This window comes from Balaenoptera borealis (assembly GCF_965194805.1).
Source record: "Balaenoptera borealis genome assembly, chromosome: 1".
Lineage (NCBI taxonomy): Eukaryota > Metazoa > Chordata > Mammalia > Artiodactyla > Balaenopteridae > Balaenoptera > Balaenoptera borealis.
This window is the reverse complement of record NC_138860.1, coordinates 72,684,219-72,703,224: the sequence shown is the minus strand read 5'-3', so window position 1 is coordinate 72,703,224 and position 19,006 is coordinate 72,684,219. Positions and strand designations below refer to the sequence as shown.

General features: G+C 39.4%; 2 protein-coding genes across 3 annotated transcripts in view; one reads left to right on the top strand and one right to left on the bottom strand.

Annotated features, from left to right (window-relative positions):
• TMCO1 (transmembrane and coiled-coil domains 1) overlaps positions 1-15,074 on the bottom strand; it is a 55,096-nt gene extending 40,022 nt beyond the window's left edge. Inside the window, exons 1-3 of one of the 2 annotated variants that reach the window (XM_082407435.1) lie at positions 14,842-15,074; positions 14,347-14,424; positions 5,408-5,467 (exon numbers count right to left, since the gene is read on the bottom strand). In XM_082407435.1, the coding sequence (XP_082263561.1) occupies positions 5,408-5,467; positions 14,347-14,424; positions 14,842-14,911 (208 nt within the window). In that variant the 5' untranslated portion in view covers positions 14,912-15,074. The remainder of the gene's footprint in view (positions 1-5,407; positions 5,468-14,346; positions 14,425-14,841) is intronic. The other variant, XM_082407434.1, reaches the window with a different exon arrangement.
• A 138-nt stretch (positions 15,075-15,212) lies between these two features.
• Positions 15,213-19,006, top strand: part of LOC309635762 (protein piccolo-like) — a 32,546-nt gene continuing 28,752 nt past the window's right edge. Inside the window, exon 1 of the mRNA XM_082407392.1 lies at positions 15,213-15,219. The gene's annotated coding sequence lies outside the window, so the exon portion shown is untranslated. The remainder of the gene's footprint in view (positions 15,220-19,006) is intronic.

The following is a 19,006-nucleotide window of genomic DNA, read 5'->3' as shown; positions in this document are numbered from 1 at the left end:
GGAGGCCAATCCATAGGCTTACCCATGACCTACGGCATAAAAAGATGAGCTGAGCTAGTCAGATTCCTTCTTTCAGGAATTTAAACCAAAAAATCTTGGGAAAGTGAATCATTTAACTGTGGGAGCAGAAACAGCAAAACAGTAATGTAGAACTGGCTCCTGAACTTTAGTTCGTCTAAAAATTATCTGGGCAGCTTGTTAAAAAAGCAGGCTCCTGTGTCCCATGTCCAGAAATTCTGATTCAGTAAAGCCTGGGAGTAAGACTCAGAACCCTTCATTTGTAACAAGTATCTCAAGCAATATTGATATAGGTGGCCTAGAGAGCACATTATGAGTAATACTGATACAGAAAGAACCACAGGACACAAGCCAAAGTTAGGCGCAGGCAAAAATTAAATGCTAGGAAAGCACTGCAGAGAAAGTGGGGAAGTTGAACAACAGAAGAGAGAGAAGTACTATAAATTAAGAGTGGAGCCCAATGTCTGGCTTTATCCCAGGGCTTGCTCTGCCTGCAGGAACTGCTTTAACACAGTTCCTGCCTTCCTGTAACCAATTAGTTCAGCTTTTCCTGAGTTCTGGATCACATATATCCTTAAATTCCTCATTACTTGAGGTAACTTGACTGCAGCCAAAATATCTAAATAAAATTCACACATCAAAAGTAGTTTCTCTTTAATGAGAGGGAAACGTAAAATAACCAAAACATCTGCTCCTGAAATTAAGAACGGGAAACATAAAATCTTCAGATACTTCAGTTTCAAATTAATGTCTCTATCCAAGACCATCATCTCTAAGAGCTTCACCTAGTGATATCAATGATATTTTGCTTCTCTGAAACACTGAATATTGCTGACAACACCGCTCTTACTAAAAACTCCCTTCTTTCAATGCAGCAATATCATTCTTTATAGTCTCCCCATTACTGTATATATATGTTTGTTTTTTTTTAAAATAAATTTATTTATTTATTTTTGGCTGCATTGGGTTTTCGTTGCTGCACGCGGGCTTTCTCTAGTTGCGGCAAGCGGGGTCTACTCTTTATTGCGGTGTACGGGCTTCTCATTGCGGTGGCTTCTCTTGTTGCAGAGCATGGGCTCTAGGTGTGTGGGCTTCTGTAATTGTGGCTCGCGGGCTCTAGAGCGCAGGCTCAGTAGTTGTGGCACACAGGCTTAGCTGCTCTGCAGCATGTGGGATCTTCCTGGACCAGGGCTTGTACCTGTGTCCCCTGCATTGGCAGGTGGATTCTTAACCTCTGCACCACCAGGAAAGTTTATATATATATATATATATATATATATATTCATTCTTTTTTTTTTTTTTTTTTTAAAGAAACCCAAGTGGGGAATCTGAGCAAAGGGGAAGTAAGGGCTGCATAATAACAAAATTGTAGATAGGGTCAGTATACAAAAATACATTTAACTGGTCTTATAAAGTTGCTGGAGATGAATAGCAAATCTGACTCTATGCTTATTAGCAGCCAGTCTCAAAGTGGAGGGAATAACCATCAGTTCAAGCACAGGGTCAATAAGATAAAAAATAAATTAATTATTTATGAGAATCACTGCTTGTCTTGACATTGAAAACTACTAGAAAGTTTCCACAATTTCTCGTCAAAGGGGTATCGTGTAATGTTGTAGATAATGTTCTCAAAAATAGTCCATAGCAGCACTACAGTAAATTTTATCTGGCTGAGTTTTTCATGACATGTCTAATAGTGCAAATGTCAAGGTGAAATAGATAGAGTAGAAGCAATTTTATAAAGTCCAAAACAATACAAGTTTAGGTTTACAGATTTCTGATAGTCTGGTTTAATTAGGAGTAAAATTTAGACATCTACAGAATGGATAGGATGTTTGTCCTTCAAGCAACTCCTAACAAATATTATGTCTTGTAACTCCTATTAGATTTTGATAAGCAACTCTTCATAAATATTATTTCTTTTACCTTCTGATGACATTTTGGTGAGCAAACAATTCAAGGTAGCATTCCATGGTAAAATAATTTGAGTATAGATAGTTTGTGTTGTCAATTTTAAGGGTAGTGGGTAATGTGCCTTCCATTTTTATATCTTGCCCATCCTTTATAGCAAAGCTACTCCAAAGAATTACCCATGTTCAATGTCTTCACTTCCTCACCATGCATTATCTCCCTAATCTATACAATCTGGCTTCTATCCCCTATCATGCCACTAAAATTATTCTTGCTAAATCACTAATTATCTCTGTTTTGCCTCTTAGATATTTAACACCCAGCCTCTAACCCTTCCTGTCCTCTGAAACTCTCCCCTCAACTTCCGTGACACAACTCCTTTCCAACTTCTCTGGCAATACTTTTTCAAGCTCCACTTCTTCTGCTACCCCTCAAGCTCCACTTCTTCTGCTACCCCTTAAATTTCTATGTCTCAAGACTCTCTCCATCCTCAGCCCTTTGCTTTTCTTACTTTATATGGTCTCCCTGTGTGATTTCATTTACTTTGTGGACTCAATTATAATTTATAATCATATGATTCTAAATTTTATTTGTAGCCTTTATCTCTCTGCCAGCTCCAAACCATACATCCAACAGTGTACCAAGTATTTCCGCCCTACTGTCACACAGACACTGCAAATCTAACATGTTCAAACCTGAAATCATCCTCTCCTCTTCCTCATCCCAATCTGCAACTTCTCCGATATTTCCTCTCCTAATCAGAAATCTGGGCTTTCTCCCAGACTCATTCCTCTCTACATACCCTACATCTAAAAAGTCTGCAAGTCCTGGGACTTCCCTGGTGGCACAGTGGTTAAGAATCCGCCTGCCAATGCACGGGACTCGGGTTCGAGCCCTAGTCTGGGAAGATCCCACATGCTATGGAGCAACTAAACCCATGTGCCACAACTACTGAGCCTGTGCTCTAGTGCCCACGAGCCACAACTACTGAGCCTGCATGCCACAACTACTGAAGCTTATGCACCTAGAGCCTGTGCTCCGCAATGAAGAGAAGCCACCGCAATGAGAAGCCCACGCACCGCAATGAAGAGCAGCCCCCGCTCGCCGCAGCTAGAGAAAGCCTGTGTGCAGCAACGAAGACCCAATGCGGCCAAATAAATAAATAAAATTAAGAAAAAAAAAAAGGCCTTCAAGTCCTGTTACATCTACTTCCTCTATATCCACTGAATCTGCACCATTCCCATTGTCACTGCCTAGGTTCAGGTTCTTGCCATTTGTATGCCTAGGATACTTAAAAAGCCTCATAACTTCCCTGCCTCCAGAATCATCCCCTCTCTGATTCATCCTCCAAACTATTGCCAGAGTTGTCTTCCTTAAAATCTGATTTCAAATCTCTGTTTAAATCCCTTAATGGTTATGGGAAGACTTCTGCATACGTTAACCTCCTTACCTTAGTTTAATTTATCAAGATCTTTATGAACTAGGCCCTACTTATTTCTCTAGCCTTGTCTGCTTGTACTTTATACATACCTTCTTTTTTATTTGTTATACTAAACTATTTGTAGTTCCAGGTATATACCTTGCTATTTGATCCCTCTACTTCTACCGAGAATATACAAGGCTTAAAAATGCGGATTCTTGGGACTTCCCTGGTGGCGCAGTGGTTGAGAATCCGCCTGCCAATGCAGGGGACACGTGTTCAAGCCCTGGTCTGGGAAGATCCCAGATGCCGTGGAGCAACTAAGCCCGTGCGCCACAACTACTGAGCCTGTGCTCTAGAGCCTGCAAGCCACTGAGCCCACGTGCCACAACTACTGAAGCCCACGCGCCTAGACCCGTGCTCCACAACAAGAGAAGCCACCGCAGTGAGAAGCCCGTGCACCGCAAAGAAGAGTAGTCCCCGCTCGCTGCAACTAGAGAAAGCCCATGCGCAGCAACGAAGACCCCAAGCAGCCAAACATAAATAAATAAATAAATAAATTTTTTAAAACTGCAGATTCTTAACGTTATGAATGACTAGGATCAAACCCCGTCTCTACCACTGACTTAATCCATCATACCACTGAATGACCAAGATCAAGTTACTTAAACCTCAATTTTCTCATCTCTGAAATTGAGGTAACACTGTTCACTACCACATACCATTGTTAAGAGAATTAAAAAATATGTCAAGTGCTTACTTCAGGGTGTTGCAGATGGTAAGAACTCAACTGACCAGTATTTTATTTATTTATATTTTTACTTAGTTAATGCACACTAAAGCTTCAAGATTCAGCTTAAGCATTATCTCTTAAAGAAAACCTGATCCTCTAGATTCTTTTGGATATCCTTTCTCCTTTACTTTTATGACACTCAGAATATCTCTCTAAAAAGTAAGTATTACACTGCATTGATCTGTTTTTCCTCTTTAGACCTCTTAAAACAGCAGTCCCCAACCTTTTTGGCACCAGGGACCGGTTTCGAGGAAGACAATTTTTCCACAGATGAGGAGGGCAGGGGTGTGTGTGTGGGGATGGTTCAGGTGGTAGTGCACACGATGAGGAGTGACGGGGAGCGGCAGATGAAGCTTCACTCCCTCACCCACCCACCACTCACCTCCTGCTGTGTGGCCTGATAACGGTCTGTGGTCCAGGGGTTGGGGACCCCTGTCTTAAAAGACAGAATTCTACTTTGTTTCTCCAATGCCCACCAGAGTGACTGACACATACAGAGTAGATGTACAGTAGCATCTTGCCATGGAACTAAATGAATAGGCCATTTAGAACATATCTGATATCCCTACACTAAATTGAAAAGCTTTAGCCAGAAAAGAACACTTGTATAGTCTAGTCTGGTAGAGTAATCTCCCGGGATTTAACAGCAGTGACCTAGGCATAGAGACGTAGTTCTGATCCAAATACACAATTTCACAACCATTTTGTTCTGATTTTAGAATCAGGAAGCATCATAAAGTATAAATACAAATCACATGCAGTCATTTATAAATTGTCTTTTTGGAACTGAACTACATTCTGTAATTAAATTCTAAATTACACTGGAAAACCAAAAACATGTAATTATTTTGCAGACTAGGTAAAATTACTCAGCAGAAAATTTCCTACATCTTGGTAGATCTCCATCACCAGTCAATTCTCAGTAAGGAAGCTATGGCAACAATAAATACTAGTAACTCAGACTTAACTGGAAATAATCATCTCAGATAAGAAAAACAATACCCTTTTACAAACTATGCCAAGAACCTTCAGCCAAGTTCAAAAGCCATGACTGTCAACACCATTTCACTAAACTGAAATTTCAAACCTAAGAGCAAAAACAAGCAGAGAGAATCAAGTAAGATAACATATGCAAGTGCTTTGTAGATCATAAAACTATACAAACATAAGTTACCACTATTAAATACTTTATTACATTTTCATTATCTAAGAATTTATTTCTTCCAAGAAACCTCAATATTTTGTATACCAATAACTCATCTTACCGATTTTCTTTTTTTGTTGTCGACCAGCTGACTCCGTTATTGTTTCCTTCTTCTTTTCCACTGTAAACAACATAGTAACACAGTAAAAATTAATTATGCATTACACAAAAGAAACAAAGGATGTTTTATCACAGCTGAACCAATGAAAGAAGCTTACAAGAAAGTTACATGCTGCCTTTGATTATGGTCACGGTTAACTGGTATGCTCCCACACCTGCTGACAGTAAAAGGTAAACACAATATTCTAAAAATAAAACAGCAATATTGTAAGCATCATTAATTAAATACCCATAAAGGACTTTATAAAGACAAAGTCATAATCAAAACTGAGATGATTTTCAGACCATTAGCTGTGGGTGATTGCCTTAGGTAGAGTCTAAGCACAATTTTAAAATTCTGCTCTCTCAGGTGATTAATTGTAGTGCCATTCTCATATTCACCATAGAAGGTGGGCATTCATTCATTCAGTTATTGGCTGCCTAAGTTAACAGGCACCATTCTAGGTAAATAAAAAGATAAACATGATCCTTGCCCTCTAAAAAGCAATTCAGTGAGGGCACATAATCAAGTAACAATTATAGTATAGAAAAATGGCAACACATGCACAGGGTAGGAAGATCAGGAGAGCCAAAAAAGCTAAGACCAATTTTTTTTGAGGCTTTTCAATTAATATGACGATAGAGTAACAGTAAGCTTTTGAAGAAGAATAGTGTTAACATATTTATATTTTATATTTACTATCTTTAATCACCTATGAATGGACTAGCAATAGATACACCAAAAATCACCTTTACTCTATTTACATTATCTGTTTCTTATATTATCTTAGTATACTTCCTTTACTAGCAAATAGTACAGTACCTGTATTATTTCTAAAAGCTGCATTAAAGAGAATTGGCAGGTAGGAATCTTTCCCTTAGTATATTAAGTATGCTGAATTCTAAAGGCAAAATTGGTGTTACTCCTTTATCAAAGAGATATAAAATTCAATTTAACTCCACTATTACAAATAAAATGGTAAAGTTCTGACTAAAATAAAATGGTAAAGTTCTGACTATAATAAAATGTGTGTGCGTGAATATATGTATTGGGTGTCTAAGTGACAGGTACTGTTCTAGGTAGATAAAAAGATAAAACATGACATATATAGGGGGAAAAAAGAGTTGTTTTTTTTTTGTTTGGCCGCACCAGGCGGCATGTAGGATCTTAGTTCCCTGACCAGGGATCTAACCCGTGTGCCCTGCAGTGGAAGCTCGGAGTCTTAACCACTGGACCACCAGGGAAGTCCCAAGACAGATTTGGAATGAACTACTAGTATGAGATCATAAAAGGAAATTAAGTCAAATTCTACAAGATGTTACAGAAATAACATTTTAAAAGACATAATGGACAGAAACATTGATGCTTTATTCTTTATCATTATTATGAACCAAAGAAACAAAAAATATTTCTTTCCCACCTCAGAAGGACTATAACACAGCTACTTGGCATTTAACCATGACTGCATAAAAAACAAGGGGGAAAAAAAAAGTCAGAAGGCTAGAGAACAAAAACATAAGATGATACAATGAACATTAACCTGATCTTCTAGCACACTGGATTAAGACTAGATAAATCTTTTCTAGGGATAATATAAATTAACCTAATGGTTTTTTAACCTCATGAAGTTGCGAAGAAAACTCTTTTTGCTGATATTTATTCACCAGAACCTCACCCCATAACAAGAAATGGAGATATTGGACTTCCCTGGTGGCACAATGGTTAAGAATCCGCCTGCCAATGCAGGGGACACGGGTTCGAGCCCTGGTCCGGGAAGATCCCACATGCTGCAGGGCAACTAAGCCCGTGTGCCACAACTACTGAGACTGTGCTCTAGAGCCCACAAGCCACAACTACTGAGCTCACGTGCCACAACTACTGAAGCCTGCACGCCTAGAGCCCATGCTCTGCAACAAGAGAAGCCACCGCAATGAGAAGCACGCTCACCGCAATGAAGAGTAGCCCCTGCTCGCCGCAACTAGAGAAAGACTGCATGCAGCAATGAAGACCCAAGGCAGCCAAAAATAAATAAATTAATTAAGTTTTTAAAAAATAAAGGGAGATCCTTCTCTAAAAAAAAAAAAGAAAGAAAAGAAATGGAGATATCAGAGTTGACAAAAATAAAAGCTGTCTACTATGAAACACATTTTTTACCCATGACCTGGTATTGCTGCATTCTGAATTCCAGAGTTGTCAAACAGTTTATAAATTACTCTAAAAGCTTTATCCTGTTGCACTGTAAACTAAAGAAATATTTCATACTTTACAATAATTTGTACTTAATAAATGCTCTCAAATAAATAATTTTGTTACAAGAATCCAATTACATATAGTACTTTAATCTTTCTCATTTACTGAAGTGTTCTTTCATTGGTCTATGTCATAAAAGTGACACAACAAAAAAAGACTTACTGACATTTAGAGCACACTCATAAGTCTAGAGACCACCTAAATCAAACAACTTGGTACCTTTATGAAAGCATCTTTTGTCAAAGGTCCCACCACAATAGGACAGCTTTGTAGGTAACACCAGTGTTCTCCAAATAATGCCTAGGATCAGATCTGCACAAGATACGAAATCTACACCTAATTCTGATTCAAATATATTTATATTTCTTTGTATTCCTCAAAAACCCTACAAATTTTTTTGAGGTTTTAATTATTTTATTTTTTTAATTTCATTTCATTTTATTCTTTTACATTTTGAGCCTGTGCTTCCCATCGCTTTATTACAGAACAAGGAGTAGATGCAATAGCAAGGCTTCCCTTCAGTTTGGTTTATTACTATTGATTGGTTTGTTCACTGAAATGCGTGAAAATACACCTTAGTCACCTTAAATTCATTATTAGCTATCAAAGTCCAAAATGGATTGACTGATTCAAAATTGTTTCAATAGACAGAAAATATCTGCCTTTTCAACTGTGGCTGCCTACTTATTTATCTACTTATTTATACTCATAAAGGATTTTTGTTTGCCTGAAGTTGTGAATAGATTAGATTTTTATATAAGTTTAAAATATCAGGTAGTAACTATTTTAATAGTCTACAAGTTGGTGATCATCCAATGAGAGTTGTCACTGGAAAACATTTTAAAGAACAGATACATGTATATGTATAACTGAAACACTTTGCTGTACACCTGAAACTAACATAATGTTGTTAATTAACTATACTCCAATATAAAATAAAAAGTTAAAAAAAATAAATAACCAAAGTAAAACACTCATTTATTTTAAAGAGTCAGTTTTAAAGATAAGCAATTGTCTTATGCTTGCCCCCACTCCCTATTTCCTTCATTTCAAAGAGCAACCACTTTTACCTCTTTTAGTTGATTATTTTGATATTTACCCCTATATCCTTTTTTTTGGTTTTTTTGTTTTTTTGGCAGTGCCGGTGGCTTGTGGGATCTCAGTTCCCCAACCAGGGACTGAACCCGGGCCGTGGCAGTGAAAGCACCAAATCCTAACCACTAGACCACCAAGGAACTCCCATAAAGTTTTTTTTTCTTTTTCTTTTAACCCCTATATCTTGAAATAAGCTAGTTACATCATAAAATTGTTATAGTTATATACCATTGTTATAGTTGTAATTTTGGTTAAATGTGAGTTCAACATTTACAAAATTATGACCGTGAAAATACTGTTCACAGGTAATTTATGTAGCAAACGATTTAACTTCCTGCAAGCTTTTCGTAGATTTATGGCATTTTAAAATTTGTTTGGTTGTCTCCATACTTATCACTAATTCAGCCCCAGATTCTTAGTTAGCTGTCTAAATCTTTCCTGTACAAAGTCAGATCATTAGGCATTATAAATTTTCCTGAAGAAGTTTCTCCTAGCACCCTCTTATAAGCTCAGCCTGGTGCACAGCTGACATTCCTAAGAATGTCAGATCTAAATCTGCCGTCATCATTGTCCCGGCAATTCCCTTCACCTGAGTCCTGTGTTGGAGCACTTGTTTCCTGGAGTTCATAACTTCCTCTTTTTTTTTGGTTTACTCATTTGTCTTGGTGTAGTGTATTTTCCAATAGTTGGCCGAGATAAAATTTTGTAAGGCCTTGCATATCTGATAATTTCCTCAAAGGATCCTTTATGTCTGATATGTTTTTATTTCTGTCATTTCCATGTGACACTTTTTTATAGTTTCCATCTCCTGAAAATCCCCATCTGTTCATGCATATTGTCTAGATCCTTTAAAGGATCCTTTCCACTAGATCCTTTAACATGCTAATCATAGTTATGTACAAGTTCTATGCCTGGGCCATCTCTTTTTTTTTTCCTTTTTTCTTTGGTCACACTGCACAGCTTGTGGGATCTTAGTTCCCCAACCAGGGATTGAACCCGTGCCCCCTGCAGTGGAAGCGTGGAGTCCTAACCACTGGACCACCAGGGAATTCCCATGGGCCACCTCTAAATTTGGTCCCTACAAACTTTTCTTGCCTGGATCCATACCAAATTTTGAACACAGAATGTCAGAAAGGATTATGTTTGCAATTAAGACGTTTGTTCAAAGAGGGAATTTACCTTATTTCTTCCTATTAAATATCTCATGCTAAATAACAGTTATCCATTTGATTACAAACATCTAGAAGACAGTATCTATGCCCGTTCATTGCGTACTGCACTCATCATGGTGACCTCTACAGCGAGCAAGCAATCATATGTTTCAACTGATCATATAAATGAAAATAATACATGCTGAGTTCTTGTGTTTTTTTTTTAATTGAAGTACAGTTGATTTACAATGTTGTGTGAATTTCTGGTGTACAGCAAAGTGATTCAGTTATACGTATATACATAAGTTCTTTTGCAGATTCTTCTCCATTATAGTTTACTACAAGCTATTGAATATAATTCCCTGTGCTATATAGTAGTACCTTGTTGTTTATGTATTTTATATATAGTAGTTTGTATCTTCTAATCCCAAACTCCTAACTTATCCCTCCCCCTATCCTTCCCTTTTGATAATCATAAATCTGTTTTCTATGTCTGTGCATGTTCACTGAGTTTTGATAGATTACCTGAAATAGAGGACCTAAGACCATAAGAAATGCCATGAGACATTCCAATCATCACCAACCTACCTCATACTTATCTTCAAAGCAAGCACATTAGTCAATTATATTAAAAAATACAACTATGGAAGCTTTGCCTGGCAACTGTTACTTTGAATTTAGGTGTCAGGTGAAGGAGACTTAACTTCTATAATACAGATAACTAGAAACAAGGCAATTAGTTGTGGATACCAAGGAAGCCCAAAATCTACAGAGCAAATTCATATTAGTATTTAAGGTATGAGAATATTAATCCAAACAAATTCGAAGCTAAATGTGTTTTGTATTTCATAAGACTACTCCATGATACATGTGATATGAAGAAATTTGTCTTTGGATGCCACTGCATGCTGGCTAACTAGTTTATGATCATAGCAGAATAATTCCTCACAAAGAATACATGTGATGTTACGTTATAGAGATCATTTATTCTTTAAGCTATTCAACACACTTTTATCAAGTAGCGAATCTGTGCCAGGAACTGTGTTAAGTGCTAGAGATACAAGGGCCTTTGCCCTCATAAAATTACAGTTCAGTTGGGGAGAGGACATTATTTGAATAATAATAATCACACATAGAAAAAATTGTAATTATGGTAAGTTCTCTAAGGAGAAGTATCTGGATAAATTAAGGCCCATGATCTGAAGATTTGATCCTGCTGGGGAGACTAAATAAGGCTTTGAGATCTGAAGAATGAGTAGGAGTTTATTAGACAAATGAGAAGGGAAAATTATTCCAGACAGAGGAAAAAGCAGATACAAAAGCCCAGCTCCATAGTAGGAAAAAGCAAGATTAGTTCAGAGGATGGCTAGAGAATAGAAAGTAGGGAAAAACATGACGCAGATGTGGTCGGAGGGGGAGAGAGGGAGGTACCTGACCACGCTAGACCTTGTAGGCCACACCTTTGTCCTCAAAGCAATGGGAAGAAATTGAGTGTTTTAAGAAGGGCAAATAACACAATCAGATTTGTGTTTTGAAAAACTACTCCAGGTGTTACTGAACAGAATAAATTTGAGTGGCTGCAGGTGGAGCAATGAGGAGGCTATCACAGTAAATCAAATGAAATGTGATAGAAGTTTAGGCTGAGTGATGGTGGCGGAAATGAAGAGATGTAGAAAGACTGAAAACTCTTCAGGAGGACAATAGTATCAGGGATTGAGAGTGGACTGCACATACAGGGTGATAGAAGGAAGTATTTGAATCAACAAATATTTATTAGACATTTACCATGTGCCAGCCACTTTTCTAGGTGCATGGGATACATCAGTAAACAACGACGATAAAAAAAAAAAAAAAAGAACCCTGCCCTAGTGAAGCGTTCATTGTAGCAGATGAATGAAAACAAAACAAATAGCAGGATAAGGAAGATGAGGAGTGGCAGTGGTACAGGAGGTAGGCTGACTGCAGTTTTAAATACGGTGGTCAAGTTAAGATTCACTGAGGTGAGCTCTGAACAAATATTTGAAGAAGTTACAAGGGTTAGGTAAACAGATATCACAGAGAAGAACATTCTAGGTAGAGGGAACAGCCATTAGATAGGTCCCAGCACAGGAGTGAGGCTGATGTGTAGTAAGGAACAGCAAACAGGTCAGTGAGGGTGGAGCACAGTGAATGAGAGGGAAAGAAGATCAGAGCCGTAACAGGGGACCTCTGTAGGCCACTGTAAAAACTTTGGCTTTTCCTCCGAGTTAAAATGGGACACCATCACAGAGTTATGAGCAGAGAAGGGACATGATCTGATATACTTTTAAAAAGATTATTCTGGCTGCTATCTTGGGAACAGATTACAGGGAAACACAACCACTTGTTGGAGGCTATCACAATAATTCATGCAAAGGATGATGGTGGCTTGGACTATGGTAGTTAGCAGTGGAGGTGATGTAAAGTGGGCAGATTCTGGATATATTTGAAGGCAGCCCAACAGTTCTGGATGTGGGCTGTGAGAGAAGAGTCAAAGATAACTACACAAGGATTATGTCCTTATGTCCTACACAAGGACAGGATTACCACTGACCAAGACTGTGACGGCTACAAATGTAGCAGGCTTAGAAGTGAAGAACAGTGTTCAATTTGGACAGCTTGGGTTTGAGATATACATTAGACATTCCAGTGGAATTAACAAGTTGATAGTTGGATATTTGAATCTTGCATTAACAGAGAGGGCTAAGGATATAAATTTGGGGGGGTCACTGGCAAATAGAGCACATAAATGAGTTCATTAAGGGAGTGAGTATAGAGGAAAAAAAATAAATTTTGGTCACTCCCAACAACAGGAGGTCAAGAAGAGGAACCAACAAGGAAACTGCAAAAGAACGACCAATTGACAAGTTAAGTGCAGAACCAAGACAGTGGGGTGTCCTGAAAGCCAAATGAAGAAAGTATAGTAAGGTTTCTGGCTTGCACCATTGGAAGCAAGGAAGTACCATTCACCGAATAGGGAAATACTGGAAAAGGATCACATGTGTGAAGGTAAAGATAATGAGTTTGGTTTTAAATATGTTGAGGTGCATTATCAACATTGAATAAATGAAGGAACAGTAAACCGTAACTTAAAAGGCCTGAATTTGGTTTCTAATTCTTTGTTTGCTCTGAGACATTAATACGTCATTTAACCTTTCTGAGTCTCAATCTCCTTTTCTAGAAAAGGAGAATAATTTTATACAACTGACCACAAATTGTTACTATGTGGATATTAGAAATGGGATGTTGTAAGAAAGAAAACTTCAAACTCTTATGAAGACATACAGTAAAGTCATAGAATACAGAAAGTCACAAGAATTTTAAGATGTGAAAGTTAGAGTTAATCTTTATAAGGCAGAAAAGGAGACTGAAAACCAAACCAAGCTTGTAAGGAACCATTCACATTATGCCTATAGCAGCCCCCTCAGCTGTATCCTGTGGAATTCCTGTTTTATTTCAAAAACAACAAACTCGATTTGTTCTTAACCTTTTCCTCAAATACTCCTTCAACCATCAGACCCAAATGAAAGTTGGCTTATCCCTGAAGACACCACTTACCTTGATACTTATCATTATGACCTGCTGTTCTCCAAACACACCTTACTAGTTAAAATTTCCCTATTTTTGCACATATACTATTTCCTTTGCCTGGAACTCCTTCCTCATCTCATCCTCTGTCCAAATTCTAACTACGCATGAAGGACTGCAAGGCTATCTGCATCACAAAGGCTTCCATAGCCCCTCACAACTGAATGGGGTCTCTTCTTTAGAACCACCACAGCACATAATAAGTACCTCTCTTGTCAGTCACTCCGCTGAGGTTTGTATTAGGTATTCTGCATAAAAGTCTTATATTTCGGGACTTCCCTGGTGGTGCAGTGGTTAAGACTCCGCCTGCCAATGCAGGGGACACGGGTTCAAGCCCTGGTCCGGGAAGATCCCACATGCCGCAGAGCAACTAAGCCCGTGTGCCACAACTACTGAGCCTGCGCTCTAGAGCCCGCAAGCCACAACTACTGAGCCTGTGTGCTACAGCTACTGAAGCCCGTGTGCCTAGAGCCTGTGCTCCGCAACAAGAGAAGCCACCACAATGAGAAGCCCACGCACCACAACGAAGAGTAGCCCCCGCTCGCCGCAACTAGAGAAAGCCTGCACGCAGCAACGAAGACCCAATGCAGCCAAAAATAAAATAAATAAATTTATAAAAAAAGTTTTCTTTAAAAAAAAGTCTTATATTTCTAAACAGACTTCAATTCTAGTCAGATTCACCTTTGTATTCCTATAAAGTTTTTATATGAGTTGATGCTCCTAATATATGTACTGTGAACATGCACTCAGTGAGCCTCATGTGTTAAAACTGTTTTTAAAGGATGTTCCCATACTCACATTTTTTACTCTGTTTTTCCACTTCTGCCTTCAGTCTCTTGTACTTGTCTGTCCTGTAAACCAGGACCCAGGTTATACCTGAAACATTAAAAGCAACATGCTAATAGAGAAATGTTTGGAACGGTCACAACAGCCTTTATTAGTGGTTACCGTTAGATAAGAATGGATTTCAATTTTCTGCTCTATATTCACCAATAGTTAACTTTTTTCAAACGTTAAGACAACTGAATCTTCAACCAAAACTGTGACAAGATACGAAGGTGTCTTCACAAACACGCAAGTGAAACCTCCCCTAGACCGAAGAAACCTCGGCAATCGATTCCACACTACCCCTCCCGCTCCTGGAGGTAAGATTCCCTGGAATGGAGGTGAACCCCACTCCCACCCCCGCCAAAGGAAGCAAGGCTCGCGCCCTCTCCCTAGGCTCGAGGGACCCAGTGCCTAGGATCCTTCCCTCGGGGACTGATCAAACGTCAGAGAAGCAGCCGCTCTCACCCTCGGCGAGCAGAGCCGTGCACACGGAGATAAACACGATGAGCAGCGTGTCTGCGAACATGGTGCTCATCTTGCGCTTCAGCCTCTGCACTCCCACCCGCCAGGGGGGAAGCGCTCGAAAGCCAGGGAAAGTGAAGCGAAAACGACTTTCCTAGATTTCAGGACAGCCGAGTAACACAGCAGCTCCGTCAGCCTGGAAGCCTCACTTCCCCTTCCGGGGCGCAGCGCCGGAAGTGCTCCTCCTGGCGTGTCGCGCTACCGCGAGAATCCCGTAGAAACCGAGCTGCGTGGGGCTTACGGGCTGGCGCTCAGGCCGAATCTCGCGAGAGTTGGAACTGGAGCAACTGAATCGGAGTTGCGGCGGCGGGACCTCGTCCGGTAGCGTTTGCTCGCGGTGGTGGCCCAGAGTCCACTTGTTTTGACTCGTCTTCGTTTCTGTCTCAGCCCCACATCTAAGGTCGAGTAGGTAGTTTACCCTAGGTTTGCGTAAAGTGAGGAGATTGACTTCCGCACACCCGTACCGAATGCCTGTGTTTAGATGCCGGGCCACGGATTTGGGGCGCGAACGTCAATGAATCGTGGGCCGCTGGCTTCCAGGCACTCACATTCTAGTAAAGGAGAAAAACTTGTACATACGGTGTGATTAGGGTTTTAATAGAGGTATGACCAGAATGCTGCGGTGACCCGGTTGAGGGGATGGTCAGAGAAAGCTGGTAAAAGGAATTGAAGCAGTCGCTTAGAGAAGTCTGAGTGCTTTTGTAGAAAGCAGAGTCTTTCCAGGCAGAGACACGGTGCTTGAAAATACCCGGTGTGTAATAGAGCAGTGAGCGGTGTGTCTTGAGAAGGGGTCCTAAACCCAAATACCCATTATGGTCAGCTATAAAGTATTTTACACTGGGTGGGCGTAAGAAAATGGTGGGAGGTACTATGATGAGCAAGGGAGCACTAACTTTATCTGAAGGGAACAATTGATACATCCAACCAATTTCCCTTGGAGAATGAGCACCCAGTTTCCAATACCTTCCCATTTTTCAAGAAAATCCAAAAATCCTGATTTTATGTGAAATTTTAAAAGTTCAGTCTATAAATGCTGGTAACTCATTAAATTTTAAAATGGGTAGAGAAATTGTCTCATTAGCTTGGTTTCAGCCTTTTCAGCTTTTGCAGACTGTGTCTGTGTGTGTGTAGGAAAATCTGGAAGCTGGCTGAACTGTTTCCCCTTGACCTGTACTCTCTATCGTTTTTTTTTTCTTTTCTCCTAAACTCCAATGCATTTTATTTATAATTTTCCTATAACACTATATTTGGCCTTTATTAGTTATATGTGCATTTCTTGTCTCCTCTTTACACTTAGTGGCAGAGACCCTGTTTCCTTTTAACAGAGAAACAGAGTTTCTCTTCATGTGTCAGGATCAGTGGTAGGCACTGTAAGGTTGGAAAGGGTGATTAAGATACTACTCCTGACTTCCTTGTAAGTTATACATTATAACAACATATACTAGAGGTGTCAACTGAAAAAATTGTACAACCTGAAAGTTGGGAGTTACATTTTATTCCACGCGGACTTTCTGAGGCCTTAAGCCCGGGAGGCAGCCTTTCAGCTCTGAGACACTGCTCCAAAGAAGCAAGGGAGGAGCAAGGATATATAGGAGTTTTTGCAACAAAAACCAGGTAGTTGGCAATCAAAAGATTACTGCTAATTGAAGAAAAACCAGACGTCTCAAGCTTATGAATTTAGCTGTGTATGGGAAGATGCAAGAGTTTGGGCTTATTGAAATCCTTCCTTTGATATGCACCTTAACTGTCTAGGGCCAGCATCCTGTTTTTTACTCCATCCTGAATCCCCTCAGGTTGCACCACTGGGGACAGCTGCAGTGGCTGACAGCTTGGTGACCAGCAGCCTGTTTGTTTTTCTCTACCCTGAGTTGCCTCAGGGCTGATGTAGTGGCTGATGGCTTGATGGCCACAGTAGCCTATGTTTGCTGATATGGCAGGTGACATTTTACATCCACAGAGGTACTCATAAAATGTTACGGGAGCACAGATGAGGGCAAGATTGGTTCTTTCTGGAGGCGTTGGAAAAACTTCATCCCCCTTAAACTATTCAACTTCGATGGTTTTTATTCAGCTTTGTATCACCCATGGTAAATGTTGAGGTGCAACAGAGCATGACCTTTGAAGTAAGGCTTGGTTTTCTTTTTCTTTTTGGCCATGCCACAAGATTTCTGGATTGAACCCAGGGCCCCGACTGTGGGAGCACTGAGGCCTAACTGCTGGACCGCCAGGGAATTCCCCAGACCTGGTTTTCAATTCTAGCTTTGCAACTTAATTGACAGCAGTCCTTGAGCATATTGTTTAACATTTTTTTTTTTTTATAAATTTATTTATTTATTTATTTATTTTTGGGTGTGTTGGGTCTTCGTTTCTGTACGAGGGCTTTCTCTAGTCGCGGCGAGCGGGGGCTACTCTTCCTCGTGGTGCGCGGGCCTCTCACTGTCGCAGCCTCTCGTTGCGGAGCACAGGCTCCAGACGCGCAGGCTCAGTAGTTGTGGTTCACGGGCCCAGTTGCTCCGCAGCATGTGGGATCTTCCCAGACCAGGGCTCGAACCCATGTCCCCTACATTGGCAGGCAGATTCTCAACCACTGCGCCACCAGGGAAGCCCTGTTTAACATCTTTGAGCCTCAATTTCCTTGTCTATAAAATAGTAATAGTATCAGCTACATGAAACTGTTAGGAAGATTAAATTAGAAAGAGTAATATTATAAAGCATATAAAACTGTGGCACACATAGTTGATCAAATCCAACATGCTATTGATTAGAAGATGCACTATTATTTTATGTACTACTAAGAAAGAAAATAATTAAACCATGACACACCATTGATTGTGAGATGCATCCCATCCAGAGGTTTAAAATATGGGGGGAAAAGTCTTAAAATCAGTGAAATACGGTAATAAAAAGCATTTCAGTTATTCCTATGTTAATATTTACTACAGAACTGTCTGCTAGGATAACATTTCCTTCTCTAGGGAAAGAATATCATGACCCTAATGCCCTTTGTTGAAGAACAGTGCTAGAGGCAGTTCAGTGACATCTTTACTACATGCTACCAGATTCCTTTATCATATCTCTAAAGACTCATTGTATTAATTTTTAGATTTCAAAGTTTTCTCCATGAAGACCACTCTCCAAAAATTCACTGTCCTGCTCCAATTTCTCTACTATAAGGCTTTTGTACTGGGACTTCCTTTCACTATTCTCTAGGGTACGAGTCACTATTTCCTGGACCCACATCTTCCGCCTTAGTTTATACTTTTTTTATGTTGTGGTGCAACCTCAAGTAACTTCCTGTGAAAGGTAAATTGGAGCTAAACTTCAATGTTCTTACATTATTAGTAGTAATAATTAAGGATAATAATACCATTTTTTAAACAAATATTTAGTACTAGGCAAGGCATTGTAAAAGATTATGAGAGAAATTAAATCTCTTCTCATAAGTGATGTATGAAAGGATATGGTCTTTAGTTCTGAATCGTAATCCTACTTCATGCAAGCTGTATTACTCTAGCAAGTTAATTTAATTTCTCTGAGCCTCATTTTTTTTTTTTTAATCTATGAAGTAGAGGTAAAAATACCTACCTTCCAGAATTACTGTGAGGTTTGTATAGGGTTGAGAACAAAATTCTGGAGTCAGGCTACCTGTCTTCAAATCATGGCTTCACCACTCAATTTAATGTGCAATTTCAGGCAAATTATTTCACTGCACTGTGCCTTGGTTTCCTTAAATGTAAAATGGCATAATAATAATAGTACCTATGTCCAAAGTTGTTTTTTTTTTTAAATTATTTGAGCAAAATATTTAGAATGGTACCTGGCTCATAGAAAGGTCACAATAAGTGTTAACTGTTATTGTTACTGGTTCTTATTAAACCACCTAGCACATAATCCTTGAACTAGTTTTTTCTCATTCTATTCATTTTCCCTGTCCTCTTGCTTTCTTCAGTAGCTTCAGTTACCATTTATCCACTGATAATTCATTAAATAATATCTGTAGCTCAGGTTTCTTTTCTGATTCTCAGACCTAGTAACTTAACTGCCAACTGGGCATTTCCGTTTGGATATCCCAGACTGAACCTATCCAGTTCTTTCACCCAAACTCCAA